The 18,672-nt window shown below is 44.3% G+C and overlaps 1 protein-coding gene across 1 annotated transcript in view; it reads right to left on the bottom strand.

The window, feature by feature from the left end:
- Positions 1-4,779, bottom strand: part of CCNJL (cyclin J like) — a 49,632-nt gene extending 44,853 nt beyond the window's left edge. Inside the window, exons 1-2 of the mRNA XM_011356715.2 lie at positions 4,581-4,779; positions 4,086-4,200 (exon numbers count right to left, since the gene is read on the bottom strand). Of these exons, the coding sequence (XP_011355017.1) occupies positions 4,086-4,148 (63 nt within the window). The 5' untranslated portion in view covers positions 4,149-4,200; positions 4,581-4,779. The remainder of the gene's footprint in view (positions 1-4,085; positions 4,201-4,580) is intronic.
- Between the last annotated feature and the right edge of the window lie 13,893 nt (positions 4,780-18,672).

Here is an 18,672-nt window from a genome sequence, read left to right as displayed (position 1 = left end):
GATCTCCCAATGGCCGTGCCTGCAGCAGGTGAGGTGGTGGACACTCCTCAGCTCCTCTCCACACAAGACACCGAATGCCGAGTATCTGGGAATGCCGAGGTACCAGACACCCCTCATGCCTGCAAGGAGCTCACAGCCAAGTGGGTTGGACAAGTCATTACGCAGGGTGACAAAGACAGTGAGACAAATAAGCATGACGTTGCGGCTGGGACACACGGAAGGGAGAGGCTGGAAGGACAAGGAAGGTGGCCCTCAATCTGTTGTTGGACTCGAGACCCTATTCATTTTAAACTTTGGTGGATGCAACTTTCAGGGGGAAAAAAAGAAGTGGCTCTCAGTTTTAATCTGAATATTCACGGGGGTATACACCTTACCACAAAATCATTATCAACACCCTCACTGTCACCACCAGCCTGGTGACGATCTGTTCCTCTTCTCATATTCACTGAAGAAGTCAAGGGCATAGGTGTAACGGGTAAGAAACCTGACTCCCCTTTACTGGTTGGCATCTCCAGCCCTAGCAGAAATTGGGCAAAGGAGGGGTGGGGTTCTAGGTCTGCTCCGGTTGAAGCAATAAGGCCAGAAAGCATGATTAAAGGAGCAATTTAAGGCTGAACCCAGGATAAAGGTGGCCTGGGAGGGAGGAGGGTTCCATCTCTCGTTCACTAGTTAAGATGTCTTACCCAGGCTAGTTAAAAGATCTTGTGGATAGGGTCTTAGCTCTTGGGTCCCAACCCTCTGCAGATGTGGCCTCTGGCAAACTGCTTTCTCAGCCACAGCCCCATTGCCATCCAATGGGTCTGATGGAATAATGGTGCCTTTCTTATAAGGATTACCTGTCACAACTGTGAACCCCTCTGAGGGTGGTCAACAAACTCCAAGACTTACTCTGACCACACACTACATGAAAGGGGCTGGATGTAGCACTTTTAAGTAGAAAGGTACGACACCTGTCATGTACCTGCCATGTCTCACACAGTTGTAAGGCTCTCTCACTTACTCCTAATAGCCTATAAAACATTTTTCCCAGTTTACAAAAGAGAAAATTAAAAAAAGAGTTCTTCTTTTCATCATTCCACACAGATCAGGGAGATCCTGTTCTAGGCAGTGAGGCCTAGCGCTAAACAAGACATGCATGGGCCTATTCTTGTGGAGCATATATTCTGGTATGGGAAAAAAGATAAAGAAGAAATAATTCCAGATGCTGGTAAATGCTGTAAAGAAAACAAAACAAGATGATTTGATAGACTGACACAGAGGAACAGTAATAGAAAAAAAGGTAGAGATCGAATACAGAGAACAGCCAGTGCAAAGGCCCTGAGACATAAATGAGCTTGACTTCTTCAAGGAGGAGAAAGCAGGTCAGTGAAGGAAGGCGTAAGAGACAAGTGAGGAGAGCAGGCCGGGGCCCAACCATGTCACACATTACAAGAGGTGGTAGGAGTAGGAGTTTAATTATAAGTGCGATGGGATGACGTTGAAGGTCTCTAAGCCGAGAAGTGACACAATTTAAGTTCTGGCTATCATGGAAGAATAGATGATGGGGGCTAGGTTTAAAGAAATTTAGAGTGGCTCCATAGGCAGCTCACTGTTTTACTGTCATTACTAGTCTGCATCTAATACCGAGGTTCGTTTCCATAGTGCCACATTTTCCACACTGTAGTATGAGGTCATATTACAACGTCACATCTGACAAAGTGAGGTTCCCACTATCTCCGTGATCCCAACTTTGCTTCTTGCATTGGTCAAGTAAGGATAACTGCTCATGGCCGTATGACGACAATTCAACAGCATATATGGTAACCTGCTTTGTATTCATCCGGTAACATTTGACAGTGTCTATTGTGTGCCAGATGGTAAAGTTGTTCTACAGTGTTAAAACTGTATTATTAGCATAGGTATTTAATAAAAAATTACTCTGGGAGAAATAAAGGGACAGCCCTCTTAAGAAAGGTGAGAACAGTGTGGATACTTGGTTCCCCTAGTCTTCACTTCTCTCTGCGAACTCTCCACTAAGCCAAATTTTCTCCAGAAGCATCTTCTTTGAATAGAGTGACTAAAGGAGAAAAAGAGTTTATATCCCAGGGAGGTGAGACATTATAACCAAAGGAACCCAGGATCTACCCTGTAAGTCCAGCTTCAAGTCACGGGTAACCCTGAGCATCAACCCGAGTGAGTTCTCTATTTCTAACCTGTAAAACCTGGACAAATCCATCTTCCCTCAAGGTAGGCAGCCGAGTAGGGAACTAATCTGGCAGTATGGCATGGATGAGGCACAGTTAATGGGGACCTGCCTGCCCTGCTCCTTTTGAGTGGCTAGAGGAAAGATTAGAACACTCTCACTTATATATAAACAATTGGAGCTAGTTAAGTTTATATTGTTCTCAGAAATCCTTCCTGGTAGACAGGGGCAAAGTAGGTCAAAATCATTCCCCCCAAGCCATGAGCAGAACTGACAACCACTAGAGCCCATGATGAACAAGGAAGCCCAATGTCCATGACAGTCCTCATTAATTCATTTAGCCACCACCTCCATAAATGGACCAAGACCATACAGCCTGGTCTACCACCCCACTGCCCCCGCTTTTTAATACAACCACCAAGATCTGGGTTTCTTCTCCAGATGCCCAGAATGTGCCATTCTGCTCCAGGGAGAAGACCAAGGGAAGCAAAGGAAAGTTACGGCCTGGACAAGAGATGCAAAGACAGAGACGAATTAGTAGGTTACAGGAAAAAAAAAATTTTTTTTTTGAATGGAAGACACCTACTCCTGAATGAGGATAAAACTGAATAGCCACTGAATTTTTAAGAAGAATTCAACAGAGTGTGCAAATGCACTGGATGTGGGACTTATCTGTGTAGGGACCCAGGAACCCCACTAAGAAACCTCTCCCTCCCTGTACTGGGTTGAATGGTGTCTCCTCTGCCAGATTCATGTCTATCTGGAACATCAAAATGTAACCTTATTTGGAAATAGGGTCTTTACAGATGTACAGTAATTAAGACGAGGCCATAATGGATTAAAGTAGACCCTATTCCAATGACTAATATCCTTATAAGGAGAGAAAACTGAGACACAGAGACATACGGATAGAATGCCATGCGACCTGACAAAAGAATCGGACATTGCAGTGATACATCTACCAGCCAAGAAATGCTAAGGATTAAAAGGCGCCAGCCAAAACCTTAATTTTGGACTTCCAGCCACCAGAACTGTGACAGAACGCACTGCTATTGTTTTAAGTCCCCCATTTGTGGTACTTTGTCATGGAAGCCCTAGGAAACCAACACACTCTATTTCACACCTCTTACCCAAACCACCAGTCCCAGTCTCATTCCAGGACAGGAGGCAAGACACACACACAGGCACGCCTCCAGCCCACCTGGACTCATCTACCTTCTCAGTGCCCACGGGCATTTTGCCTTTCAAGGTGATGGGGTGCAGGGATCACATTTCAGCTGCTCCCCTCTCCACCTTCTGCCACCGGAGACAACTGGCAGGGGAGTGTTTGTTTTCTCCTCATATCCTCCTAGATTTATGGCTTCTCATTTAGATTAGTATTTTTTTTTAAATTTTATTCAATCCCATCCAAGAGATACTGGGATGTATACCTTATATTATCATTTATCTACTACTTTCTTACATTAAGTCACTACTTTCGCTTATCTTTATTTTAAAAGAAACTGCTCATTGTGACAATAAATGAAAAATCAGCATCATCCTATGCAGACCTTACTAGATATGTTCTTAAAGTGCACTTAAAATATTTGTTTAAAGTCTGTTCATGTACCATTTCAAATAATCTCGAATGAGAATACTATGGGAACTAACGCTTTAAAGAATACAATGACTGTCTCGGTTTAGCTGGCAGGGAGCTCTGGGCTCCTAATCAGAAAAAAAATAACAACTTAAACTCTGATGTCGCCTCTCCCCCAGACTCCCCGGGAGAAGGATAAGAGCTGGAGGAAAGAAAGGCACCGGGAGCTCCTAGTTCCCCCGCGGGGTGACCTAAGCAAACAGCCGAGAGCGAAAGGGACTTTAAATACCCAGTTCTGCGAGTGGCCGAGAGCAGGGAGGGACTGACCTTCTCGCGCAGGGTGCAGTGGACGTCCGAGGCGACGCGCCCTTCCCACCACGGCTCATCCATCGTCGCGTGTGCAGCGCCGCGATCCGAGGCTACCGGGCTTTCAGGGAGCACCCTGCATGGACACGAGCTACCTCAGCGGCCGCAGAGCGTCCCCCGGGCTCCGACCCCTGGCATTCCTATCTTCGCTCGCCCCCGGCCGGGAGCCCCCTTCTGCCCACCTCAGCGGAGCGGCGGTGGCCTCCCGTCCCCGAAAGGTTGCGGTATCCCCTCCCCTCTGTTCGTGGGACCTGGGGCGACCTGGAGCTGTGCAACGACTTGCAGAATTTTTATCTTCCCTTTTGCAAAAGTTGCAGAGAAAGTTGCCGACTCCACTGGCTCGCCCAGGGCTGGGGCTCCAGCAGGGGCCACCGGCTCGCTGTCCCCAACTCCTCCCCCGCCGCCCAGCCTTTGTCCTGCTCCCACATCCTGCCCTCGAGCCGGGGCGAAACTCACGCATCCCTCTCCCGGCATGGGGGGCTGCGGGCACCAGGCCCTTCCCGCGGTCGAGCCAGCGGGCCCTCTGGTGCCAGCACGCGGCTTGGCCCTTGCGCGGGGCGCTCCGCGCTCTCGACGGCCGCCTCCGCAGCCCCGCTCGCCCCCGCGCCGCTGCGCCCTTGCGTGCGCTCAGGTCCCGCCGCCGCTCGCAGTCTCCGGGCCGCCGGGGGCCTCCCTCCCTCGCTAGGGGAATTGGGGGCCGGGCCTCGCGCATGCGCTGCCAGCCCCCGCACCCCGCGGGGCTGGGGGCTGGGAATTGGAGTCTTTCTTTCGCCAGCGCTGGCTCCGCTTCCTGCCCGCCCTCCTCTCCCGCCTCGGTAGAAAGCCTCCCCTTCACCTTGGCGGAGACTTCGGATGGCCTCCTGGGCACCCCGCGGGCCTACGCGGGGAGCGTGAGGAGCGCAGGGACCCCGGCGCCACCTGCGCTCACCACGCGTGAAACGCGCGGGTAGGATGCCCCAGAAAGTTCTGTCTCCCGCGTACGCTGCGCTAGCCAACCTTACGTCGGTTCCACCTGTTTTTTTCTTTTTTTCTTTTCTTTCTTTTTTTGAACCTGCCCTGGAGAGGCAGGTTCCCACGGACAATTCCCACGAAAGCTACGGAAAAGCTGCCCTTGATTATCCACGAGTCTCTAATTCTAAAGGAGGTTCAGTAAATCAACTGATATCGTGCTACTGCAAAGTACAGATCTACGCCGCCGTACACTGGAGGAAAACCTGTCTTATTGGAGGGTCCGGTGTCTTTTTTTAATTTACTTGATCGTTTTCGAAAAGCCGCTCTCTTGAATCTGCTCATCTGAAAGCACAGTATTGCTCTGTTCTCTTGGATGATTGCTTTTTGTGATACTTCTGGAGATTCACAGACCTGTTTCAAATCCACCTACCAACTGGGTAATTTTTGCCAAGTTCCACAGACGCTCTAAGCCTGGATACCCTCATGTGTAAAATGAGAATAAACATTGCACCTATCTGCTGGAGATATCTGTTATTAAATAAGGTAATTCTTGTAAAGGGATGATCGCCATGCCAAGTTAAAAAGGAATACTCAATAAATAGCTGCCACTGAAGAGCCTTTAGTTTCTGACTAGTTTCCTGCAAGTAAATACCACCTGAAAAAATTTTAAAGGCAGCTTTGGTAAGCTTCAATTGGAGCTTAAAGAGCAGTTTCAATGTAAAAAAAAAAAAAAAAATTGTGAACACTTGGAAAACTGTAAAATACCTAGGAATAAACTTACTAAAAAGTGCAGACTCAATGAAGAAATTATAAAAATTGAAAAATAAGAAAGACTTGAAACACAAGGTAAAAATACCAACTTCACCCAAATTAATTCTTTTAATAAAAGTCTCATGGTTGTGGGTAGATGGGGGTGAGAGTAGGATGACATAACTTTTTCTAACTCAAATGGAAAAATATCTGAGAAAAGCTAAGATATTTTTTAAATGGGGGGATAGACCTATATTACCAAATCTTAAAACATACTGCAAAGCTATCATTAAAACAGTGTGGTATTGATACAAGAGTGGATGAATATGCATCAGTGGAATAATTGAAAGCTTAGAAACACATAAACTACTTAAAAATCAACCGTATGATTAATGTGGCATGTCACTTTTGTGGAGAAAAGGATACAATTCTTCAAAAGTTAGACTAGTTAATTTTGGAAAATTAGTTAATTTGGGGGAAAAATGTAAAACTAAGACTATATTTAAACCATCACTAAAATAAATATAAGGAGCTGTCCAATGGCAAAACAAAAACAATTTTATAACGACTTTAATGTCTTTTATTCAAGAGAAAACAATCCCTGAGCTTGGGGGAGTGCAGCGCCTCACGAGCAGTGGAGGGAGTACTTTGTAGAAAGATTCTGGGCAAGAGCGAGTTTTACTCGAATGTTAAAAGAGAAACGGCATGATTTCCCAGGAGAGTGAGATTTCCTTATCAGGCTAGCAAGTCCTTTTTCTAGGGTAAGATGAGGTAGGTGAAGCGGAGCCGGACTGTGATTGGTGTACGTTAGGTGTTTTCCTGTAAGTGCCTGGTTGGGGCCACCTCCATTTTGTGGACCCCTCCACAGCAGTTCTCCCTGATCCACAGTTTTACTTTCCACGGTTTGTTACCCACAATCTGAAAACATTAAATGGAAAATCCCAGAAATAAGCAATTTGTAAGTTCTAAATTGCACACTGTTCTGAGTAAGGTGGTGAAATCTGACGCCCTCCTGCCCAGTCCCACTCCATCTTGTCCGGGACGTGAATCATCCCTTCATCCAGCGTTGCCCCCCTGTACGAACAGCACCATAAGCTACTTTGACATAGATAGACCACAGTCACATAACTTTTATTATAGCATATTATTATAATTATTCCATTTTATTATTAGTTATTGTTATTAATCTCTTACTGTGCCTAATTTATAAGTTAAAACTTATAGGTATGTAGAGGAAAAAACATAGTATATATGTACTCCCCCAATGTATGCATTGTTTTCTCTTGAATTAAAGACATTAAAGTTGTTACTAAATTGTTTTTGTTTTGCCATTGGACAGCTTCTTATATTTATTTTAGTGATGGTTTAAGTATACCCTTAGTTTTACGTTTTTCTCCCAAATTAACTAATTTCCCCAGCCTAACTTTTGATATATAGGGTTCGGTACTATCTGGAGTTTCAGGCATCCATTGAGAGTCTTGAAATATATCCCTCGTGGATAAGGGGAGACTATTGTATATGAATTAACTTTATCAAACCCATAAAACTAAACAAACAACAGAAATCAAAAGACAATTAAAAGAAAATATGGGTGAATTATTTCAGAGGAGAAAGCTCAGATATTAAGGCATAGGAAGAAACCAAAGGCAAGAATGAATATGTATTTGAATAAATACGCAAGACTTAGACATATCATATATCACCAAAAAGGCAAATGACAAAGTGGAGAAAATATTTTTAACAAATGTGACAATGGTTGATCTTATTCTTCAGACCCCTTATAAATCAATACATAAAACACTAACATTCAAAATGCAGAAATAGATGAATAGGCATGCTGTGAAAGATGAAATTCAAATCGATAAATATTTTTTAAATGTTCATACTCACTAGCAAAACATTAAAAAAATTTTAGAAACACTGGGATATATTTTGGTCTAGGATTTCTAAAAATATATATGGTATCGACAAATATACAGTATTGATGGGAATATAAATTAATACCATCTTTCTGAAAGGTAATATAACTCAGCAAGTTTTAAAATGTATAATTTGCTCCAACTATTCCGCTTCTGAAATTTATTCTAAAAAAATAAGCAGATGAGTACAAAGATTTATTTACAGGAAGTTTCATCACAATGCTTTGTTATTATTATTATAATGAACTGTTAGAACAGGGACTGATTAAATAATGATTTGGCTCTTTAAAAACATTTTTGAGAATAAATAATGACTTGGGGGAAATGTTCACAATATATTAAGTGGGAAAGGAGATTAGAATATGATCCCAATTATACTACATTCACACACTCACAAGAAACTGAAGAATATCCATAAAAATATTAGCTGTAATCAGAGTGGTAGGATTATAGGAAATTTTATTTTACTTTTTACTCTAATATATCTGTATTTTCTAATTTTTTTCTACAAGAAACATGAATTGCTATCATAATAATAAAAAAAAAAAGAGTAAAGAGTGTCATTTAAAAATAATCAAATGATGTACTTACTGGCGTGGCCTTCCATTGAATCACACAACTCACAGTATTGTTTTGTTTTTTCGTAACTATATTATTTTTCCTCCATAATCTTTCTGTGAAGGGTATACTGTAAGAAGAAAGGCCTTTATTATTTACTAATTTGGAATCCTTTTTTCCCCTAAACTTCAGTTCTCAGTTATCAGGAGTTCCGGGAGGCAGAAGCTTTGGGCTTTTTTCCAGGGGCTATTTTGAAAGGATTCTAATCATCATTCATACTTCGCGGTCCTTCGCGGTCTCTTGCTTTCCCAATATCTCTGAAGAATAAAAACACATTGCACTGAAGGTCTTGCTGGTGAGTCCCTATCCACAGGTAGAAATGGTAGCAGTGCCCTTGGCAGAAGCTTCCTCTGATGGACAATAGGAGTTACTTCTCCCACTCCGTCCCCATCCAAGCCAAGAAATATTCATTTGTTCATTCGTTCACTCATTCATTCAAAAACTAAACCTTTATCTAGTGCTTATTGTGAATCATTTACCACCCTTCCGGCCCCAATCTCTGACGCTCACAGGTTGGGAACCAGTATGTAGAGCGAGACCATCCTATGTATCTACAACTTTCTCAGGTATAAAATGATAAAAATTTTTCTAATCCTTCCGATCTCCCTCAGAGGACAAGTCAATCTGATGTTATCAACTGCTCACTTTAACTTTCCTTTCTCTCTCTTTTTTTTATATGATGCAAGTTCTCACATTACAAATATAGATGATGAAATGTACATGTTCTCGCCCTGGTCGCAGGCCTCATTCTCCGCCCAAGGATAACCAGTACCTCATGTTTCCTTTCAGAAGTGAATTCTGCTTTTACCGGCAGACAGTCATGCCTTTTTTCCTTCGACACGAATGGTAGCACACTGTGCACATCCCTCTGCACCTTGTTTTCACCTCTTGGGGTTTCATGGCAGTGCCCACAGAGCTGCAGTTATCCCCTAGTCTCCTGTGACAGATCCATCGTGGTGTGGGTAACCAGCCTTCTTTGGCTGGACTTTAGGTTGTTTCCAGCCTTTTTGCTGCCATAACCACACTGCATTAAATAGCCTGGATGGCAGGGAGGTCAGATACAGATCTTCCAGCACTCAGCTTTCTGGGGGAAGTTGAGGCATGTGCTTTGAACAGTGTTTCCTTAGAGTCTTAATGGTTTGCATTGCTCCGTTTAGGACCAAAAGCATGAAGACTGGCTCTGTTTATAGGGACAGAAGGAAGACATCTGGGCCATAAACTTTGAGACATAAGCCTTGTTTACACTCTGATCTTTAACCAAAAACCAAGCCAACCCCTTTAAACTGTTTCTAGCTGTGTGTTCTATGTAGTCAAGAGAACATTGGCCCAATCCTTTATGATCCTTGACCAGAAATTCTTGAGATATAACTCCACAGATTAGGTCTGAGGACCAGGAAGGCAGGATAAAAAAGCAGTATTTTTCAAACAGAACTCAAGACCCAGGACATTTATAAAGCTGGCCCATATTGCTTTTTCTTTTCTTTTTCTTTTCTTTTAATTAGAAAAGTATAAGATCAAAAAGGTACAAAAGGAATAAGTAAAAAAATAAACCTCCCTCTACGGGGTGCCGGTTCACGGTATGTGACCAATGCGGTTGCATAGGCCCGTGCTTGGCTTAATGCTCTGCATTAAATGCTTCTTAGAATGCTTTTGCCGTCTGCTATGTGTTGAATTGTGTCCTCCCAACAAGATATACTGAAATCCCAACCCAGTATGTCAGAATGTGACCTTATTTGGAAATAGGGTTGCTCCAGATGAATCGTAAGTTTTATGCAGTGTTTTCACTGTTATTACGTGAGGTAAATACACGCCATAGGAGCACGAGTTTGATGGTCCATGGCCACCCCATCTGAGGTGCCAGGGACAGCAGAGAGTGGTGAGGATTGTGGTCAGCCAGAGAGCACATGGTGCATCAAAAGCAAGGAGCCCCTTCTGCACCCCTCTGTTTTGGCTCCAGAATCTGGGCCCATTATTGCCAGATTGCCAGATTCTGGATTTTTAAAATACTGTATTGCCTTTAAAAACAATCAAACAAACAAACAAACGATGTGTGGCTGTGCCCAGCATCGGCCCTAGTTTGTGACCTCTGGAATAGGTGTGCAAAAAGAAGCCTTCCGGCCTGACTAGATTCTGTGAGGAACAATGGAGCGAGACCCCAAGAGCTCCCAACTCCAGAAGGAGGAAGTAAAAGCAGCCATTAACTTCAAAGCCCCTGAGCTGCTTCCCTCCTCTGTCAGACAATGAACAGGAAGGAAACTGAGACTGGACAGTAAAAGGCACCAGACGAGACCGCCAGGGACTGACTGATGGGACCCTTACCCTCAGCCTGAGGGGGTCCTGACTGTCAGCAACAGGGCTCTGCATTCCTTGGGCCACAGGACACCTTGAGCTCACCAACTGTGAAGGGCTTCCGAAGCTTCCAGGTGTGCAGAGAGACCCAGGGTTGAAGAGCTGAGGATTAAAGTAGCAGCTGTCAACCTGGGGAGACTGAGGCTGGGCTGCGGGGGAGGGTGCTGGGCAATCCGCTATTGAAAATGTTTTCATTACACAGGTACACTCTCCTTGTAATACTATTAAATCACGATTCACCACCACCACTGGCAGCCACGTGATATCAAGGTGGTGGTATCCTTGGCTGGGCACACAGACCCCTGGGCTGAGGACTAGTACCGTCTGTGGCCTGTTTGGAACTGGGTCGCACAGCAGAAGATGAGCAGTGGGCAAGCTAGCAAAGCTTCATCTGTATTTGCAGCCGCTCCCCAGCACTAGCATCACCGCCTCAGCTCCACCTCAGATCATCAGGCATTAGGTTCTCTTAAGAGCACTGGTCCCTGGTGCTAAAACATTGGGGACCTGCTGATCTAGAGGGAGATCGGCTAGAGGCTTCAGGTGGAAGTGCTGGATGAGAGAAGGGGCCAGATTCTGAGCATATTTTGAAGTTAGACAGGCTCTGCTGAAGGACCAGATGTGGGGTGTGAAAGAGAGGAATCAGGAAGACCCCAGAGGTTTCAGTTCTGAGCTCCAGAAGACTGAAGTTCTCAGGCATGAATCACTTAATGTGGGGAGAAGGGGAGCGCAGGGGGGCTGAAACGTTCTGAGAAATGCATAGTTACCCGATTTCGTCGTTGTGCGAACACCAAAGTGCACTTGCACAAACCTACTACACACCTAGGCTATCGGGTATAGCTTATTGCTCCTGGGCGACAAATCTGTGCGACATCTCACTGTCTGACACTACATGAGATTAAATCAAGCACAAGAGAACATGATGCCATCGAGAGATGGTCATGTATCAATACAAGATGTATGAGGGCGCTGCTGGCATAACATGGCATCATGTTTCACAGCAAAAAATTTTTTCCTAAGTACGAAGAGTACACTTTAAAATAAAAAGTATAGTATAGAAATACATAAACCAGTAACATAGTCATTTATTATCAAGTATTATGTGCTGTACGTAATTGTATGTGCTATACGATTATACGACCGGCAGTGCAGTAGGTTTGTCTATAGCAACTTCACCACAAACACGTGAGTAGTGAGTTGTAGTACAATGTTATGAAGGCTACGACATCAATAGGAATTTTTCAGCTCCCTTATAATCTTATGGGGCTACCTGTCATATATGCGTTTCATGGTTGACCTAAATGTCCTTATGCAGTTGATGGCCATCCTGAGATAGGGACCTTAATCCCATCACCCAGAATGTTTCCGATGTATTGCCCCTCCCCCACCCTGGCCCCTTCACCTCCTGCTGGCTCAGTGGTTAAAGCAGGGCTTCCAGTGAGACTGTTCAGACTTCAGTCTTAGCCTTGCTTCTTCCAAGTTGACGATCTCAGCAAGTTACTTAACTCCAGGTTCCTTATTTGCAAAGGGGAGGGGAGTATTAATAGTACTACCTTGTTTACAGTCACATGAAGATCAAATGATGTATTATTTGGTGCATACAGGGCACCAAATAGGTGTGAGCCAAAACTTCTATATCATCATTAAGTTATAATCATAAGTACACAGTTTTGTATCTTGCTACTTCAAAGCTTCAAATTATCCTATGTTTTGTCTACTGTCTTAAGTTTTATGCTGGGTTTTTTGGACCTACAGGACACATGTAGTCACACCTCTTTTCCCTTCCTGAGAAGCACTTTGTGTGCATGCTCAAAGGCATCTGGAACAAGGTCGTAGACCTACCTCTGCCCTATGTGCAGCCACAGGCACGTGCCATCTCCTCTCAGATCACAGCTTCACCATTTGTCAATGGGGGCAGAGCTGATTAGACCTGTGAGTGTCTTCCAGGTCTGGCATTCTGTGATTCTAGTTTTAGAGCTAGAATTTTGCCTCTGAGCTCAGAGCTCACTGCAAGAAACTATTACTGCCTATTATGACAGTCTCTGTCTTAGCTTGGGCCACGATAATGCATTACCATTGACTGGGTGACTTAGACAACAAACATTTATTTCTCAGAGTTCTGGAGGCTGGAAGTCCAAGATCAGGGTGCCAGCATGGCTGGGTTCTAGGAGAGGGCCCTCATCTTGGTTTTCAGACAGTGGCTTTCTTGCTGTATCCTTACATGGCAGAGAGAAATACTCAGCCTATAGTTGTGTCTTAACTGCTCCCATTTTCGGTTCCTCCAAGCTCCAATCCTTAGTGGCCATTGCCACTAAGTTCAGCCTCCCTAAGGGGCCATTGTGAGCACTGCTCAAGGTCTGTCCTTGACCTCCTTCCCTTCTCTCCTTCCCTACTCCACAAATGCGTATTTTTGGTCCCCCAAATATTTTTGCTCATACCACTGCCTTTGCTGGGAATGCTCTCACACTGTAAGTTTTACATGGAAAGATATTACGTACGCTTTAAATACCAGCTAAGCACCACCTCCTCCATAAAGCTTTTAGCAACTATTTCCCAGTTCAGAAGAAATGTTCTTTCTTTTGAACTACAGTATTTCCCACATGCCACGTGCATTATCGTTGTTGATATTTATGTCTTATTTCCTGAACAGAAGTATACAAACCTCCGAGGCAATATGGCAAGCCACTAAATTAGTGAGTGCAAACTGGCAGCCTATATAATATTTTCAGAATTGGGAAATTTCACATAAAATTCTGATTTTTATCTTCTCTTGAAAAATCAGAAGATCTGGACTATTGCCTTCCTGTAAGGCAGGAGTCAGCAAACCACAGCCCGTGGGTCAAATCTGGCCTGTCACCTGTTTTGTAAATAAAAGTTTTATTGGAATACAGCCATGCCCATCTATTTACATATTTCTTAGTGGCTACTTTCATGCTACAATGGCCGAGGTGAGTAGCTGCCACAGAAGTTATATGGCTCACAGACTATTTGCTACTGGACCTTTTGCACAAAAATGTTTGATGACCCCTGCTGTCAGGTACCAACTGTGGGCCACCAGAGAGGTGCCCTCTGTTTTCCTCCAGGAAGCCCCCCAGCGTTTAGATCAAACCTGGACAGCCACAAGTTATTTATTTTACCGTCCAAGGCCTTTGAGCCCTTTGCATTTTTTATTCTTATTAATCCTTCAAATGACACTCTAATACAGTATAAGAGCCATTATGTCATATAAGTAAGGCAATCTCTAAAAAGTACCTAAAAACATGATACTGCTATAGCTACTGATGAAGTAAGTTCTCGTAGTTAAAAGCTTGGGTCTAGAGTCCAACTGCCTGAGTTCCTATCCCAGCTGTATTACCAGTGAGCTGTGTGACCCCAGTAAGAAAGACTGAGTCTTAATTTCTTTATCTAATAATGAGGATTGATAAAAGGATTAAGCTCCTTCAGCTACTGTTTACTGATACTACTATCTGTCAGGCTCTGGGCTGGGCCCCTAGGCTACATAGTGAACAGAAATGACAGTCTCGCCTCACTGAAAGCTTACACTCTGGTGGGAGAAATGGGCAAGCAGTAGACACCACCAGCCAGGGTACAGCGCACCTCTGAGTTTAGCCACTGGCTGTGCTGGGAAGTGCCAGCTGGCCTCTGGCTGCCAGAGCCTCCCCGCGTGGCAGCCTGGCAGCTGGAACTGGCATGGCCCTCAAGACAAGAACTACCTGGAAGTCGAGGAACCAATGCCCCAGAGGCAGCCTCCACCAGTGGGGATGCAAGCGAGCGGATAAAGACTTCGGTCCCCACCTCTTTGTAGTACAACTCCGAGAGGCATCTGTGTGCTTCCTGGAGGTCCTGGAGGGATAAAGCCTCTTTCTTCCAGCAATGAGGTCGATGACACCCTTACGCTGACTTTTCACCCTCCTCATCTCACTCTCCCTACATCCTCACCCCACCTTCTGGCAACACCTTCCAAATAAACCACCTGCACCCAAATCCTTTTCTCAGCCTCTCAGGGAAATTCAAAGTAGAACAGAAATAAATAAACAAAACCAAGAAAGTACAAAAGGGTAGCAAGTACCATGCGGAGAATTAAAATAGGCATGAACAAAGTGAGTGAGCAGAGGCTACCCGACATGGGGTCGTGAAAGGCCTCTGCCGAGACCAGAGGGCAGGACAAGAATCTAGCCATGCGTGGACCAGGGGAAAAGAGCCATCGGGGCTCGAGGAAACACCTGGTGCGGAGGCCCAAAGCGGGAGTGTGCTCGGCACGTTACAGAAGAGAAAGGTGAGTCAACTGGCAATTTGGTGGGTGAGGAAATGGGGTGGGAGGAAGGCCAGATGGTGAGGGACGCTGCAATCCCGGAATAATGATTTGGGACTTTATTCTAAATGCCATGGATGAGAGCTCATATGGAGATTTTAAGCAAAGGAGTAACATGAATTGATGCGCAGTTTCAAAATCATCACCCTGGCTACGCTGTGAGAGTGGGTTAGAGGCGAGAGTGGAAAGAAATGATGATGGGTGATGATGGCGGCTTGGGCGAGTGTCCGAATAATGGGGATAGAGAGAAGTAGAAGATTTGGGATATGTTTTATAGACACTGGAAATAGGGCCTACTACATACCAGGCATTCATCTTGAACCCTCCATAAATTAACTCACTTAATGTTCTTTGTAGGTGGGTACTAGTCTCAGCCCCATTTTACAGACAGAGAAAGAGAGACAAAGAAAGATTGAATAACTTGCCTAAAGTCACCCAGAGCAGAGATTTGAACCAAGATCATCTGACTCCACAGTCTAGGCTCTAACCACTAGATCACTCCACCTCACTAGAGCCCACCGACTTGCTGAAGCCAAGCGAGATCCCAGAGTTCCAGGTGTGACATTAAGAACACCCACTATCCCCCACCCACACCCCCACCCCTCTCTGTGCTCCAGGCAAGACCCCATCACTCCATCTCCCCAATACTCATGATCTGCCTTGAGACCACAGTCATTCGAACCCTCCAGCTTAGGTCTCCTAGGCCTCCCCTCACTCCCCCAGACTGGAATCTGCGTGTCCTCCATTCTCTCTTATTCTGATCCCATCTCCTGAAGTCTGCCATTTTTCCCTCTGGACCCTAGTCTAATCAAGCATATCCTCAAACTCCTCAGTGTGCTATAGAGTGAATGTTTTTGGCCCCCTCTCCTAAATTTATCTGTTGAAACTTAATCCCCAGTGTTGGTATTTGAAGGTGGGGCCTTTGAGAGGTGATTAGGTAACGAGAGTGAAGCCCTCATGAATTCAGGATTAGGGCCCTTATAAAAGACGCCTCAGAGAGCTCCCTTGTCCCTTCTACCATGTGAAGACACAGTAAGAAGATGGCTGAATATGAACCAGGAAATGGGCTGTCACCAGACAGAGTATTTGCTGGCACCTTGATCTTAGAGTTCCCAGCCTCCAACACCAGGAGATATAAAATTCTGTTGTTTATAAGACACCCAATGTATGGTACTTTGTTATAGAAGGCCCAAGGGACCAAGACGCTTTGCTTCTAGCACCATAGACCCTTAACTCTCTCCTATCTCTATAAGAGGGAAGCAATATGGCCAAGGACACAGAGAATGGAGCAATGGAGACACAAGTCAAAAAATTGCCATCACCCACCAGAAGCTGAAAGAGGCTAAGAATAGAGTCTTCCCTAGAGCCTTCAGAGGAAGTATGGCCCTGCTGGCACTTAGAGCTCAGACTTCTAGCTTCCAGAACTGTGGGAGAATCCATTTCCATTGTCTTAAGCCACTAAGTTTGTGGTAATCTGTTAGAGATGTCTGATAAACATCTCCAACTCAACATGTCCAAAACCAAGTTCATTTACTCGCCTCCCCCTCCCGCCCGCCAGACATGCTCTTCCCACAGTCCTTTCCCTCTCAATAATGGGCAATTCTAACCTTAAGAGTTGCTGAGGCCCAAACCTTGGTGTATCATCATTGACCCTTTACTCTCTCTCACACCCCACATCCAAATCATCAGCAAACCCTGTTGGGTCTACCTTCAAAGATAGCCAAAATTGGATCGCTTCTAACCTTTTTCTCTGCAGCCACCTCAGTCCAAGCCACCAGCATCTCTTGCTTGGATTACTGCAATCATTTCCCGTTTCCCTAATTTTCCCCTTGCCCCTTACTGTCTAAATAGTAGCTGAAGTGATGTTGTCAAAATCTAAGTCAGACTCTGTCACTCTTCTGTTCAAAACCCTCTAGGGTTTCCCCATCTGACTTAACATAAAAGCCAAGTCTTTACAACATCCCACAAGAATCTACATGATCTGGGCACCTGTAGCCTCTCTAAGCTCATCCCCTGCTACTCCCTCCCTTGGCTTCTTGAACCAACCATGTTGGTTCTCACCTCAGAAGCTTTTCCTTGAGCATGCTGGGAGTTTTGGAGGGGAGCTGGTAGGATTACCAGGGTACATTTTGTGCCATTTGAGATTTGTAGACATGAATTTAAAGTGAGACCAGCTGGCATAGTCGTGTATTCTCTTCACATTCAACTGGGAATGAGTGAATAGAGAAAGAGGAGGGTTGGATTTGGCCAGATTAAGGTTTTGCTGGGGACGAATCATGGGAAGAGAACAGTAAGGACATGAAGGCCGTTTTTTGTAAGGGAGCGATCATAATGTTGGACCATGAAATGTAAGCTGGATAAGAAGGAATTAAGTTAGATAACATGTATAAAGCACTTACTACAGGGCCTGGCACATTGTAAAGGCTCAGTAAGCAAGAGATATTATTACCACACACATTCATCCTAAGTTCCCTAAAAGCATTCCTAGTCCTAAAAAAGACATGGCAAAATTAACTACAGTACCACAACCTATCCTAGCACTTCTGATTGAACCTCGATCCCTATAAATAAGAGATGGCTTTGAAGATAGAGCAATAAAATCCAAGACTATGATAACACTTAAATATATATAAATCTTAGGTATAAATAAGAAGGATATTTTTGAGTTCACCACTATCAGAATGGAAAGTCATAACTGCTTTTCAATTCTAAAAATTTATAACGAGCAACATGTAAAAACACACATCCAAACACATCCTTTGATTTAAATACATAAAGATTTGCTTACCTCTCCAAATATTTCACCCTAATGATATGGTGGTTTTCTTTTAGATGCACGCCTCATGTTATAAATCGTCACTGGCTTGCTTTCACTGATACTCACACAGAAAGCGCCTTTTCATCTGTTACCCATATCTGCCAAGTGGCAAGCTGTGGTTGACTAATTGGAAACATACATCCAAGTGGATCAACTTTATCAATGTGTTCTGGGTACCCAAGGCCGTGGCCCATTTTCCTTCGGGTTTCAATATTATTCAAAGATTTGGCTACCCAAACATTTTATTTCTATGTTCATACAAAGAGATGTTAATGAGTAGAATGTCAAGATCACATATATTTTAAAGATTAAAACATATCGGCAAAATTCAGGAGCTGGGCCATGGAGCAAAAAATCAACAGATGGGAGCTGTGGTGGGAGACTCTGTCTGCCAAGGTCCCGCTAATTTTGGATTAAGACGAACCCTCCGTGTCAACACTGTGGTAGCAGGAAAGATCCTGACATTTTCGAACTAAGTATCTAAATGGATGGGGTTGCTAGTTACTAAAATGAGGGAGCTGGGGCTGGGATGATTGTGGGTTCGAGTCGCTAATTTTATATGTCTAACTGCAAGAGCCTCAATTTCGTTGTCTGTAAAATGGAAGTGATAACTTTGATTTTTATCAATTCTATCATTCACTTTTTAACATTTCTGATATTGAGAATGTGTCTTAACATTAACTCATTTGAAGATAGTGCTTGTCTTTAAATGGAAAAAGTATAAAATGAGAGGGATTTCTTTTCCTCTGTGCTGACTTAACATGTAATGAAGCAGACAGATGCAGCTGGCAAGGTCGTGTGAGGATTCAATGAGTGGAAAGGAGATGTTGCCCG

The sequence above is a fragment of the Pteropus vampyrus genome, unplaced genomic scaffold, assembly GCF_000151845.1.
Source record: "Pteropus vampyrus isolate Shadow unplaced genomic scaffold, Pvam_2.0 Scaffold30, whole genome shotgun sequence".
Lineage (NCBI taxonomy): Eukaryota > Metazoa > Chordata > Mammalia > Chiroptera > Pteropodidae > Pteropus > Pteropus vampyrus.
This window is presented reverse-complemented; position numbering and strand designations above follow the sequence as displayed.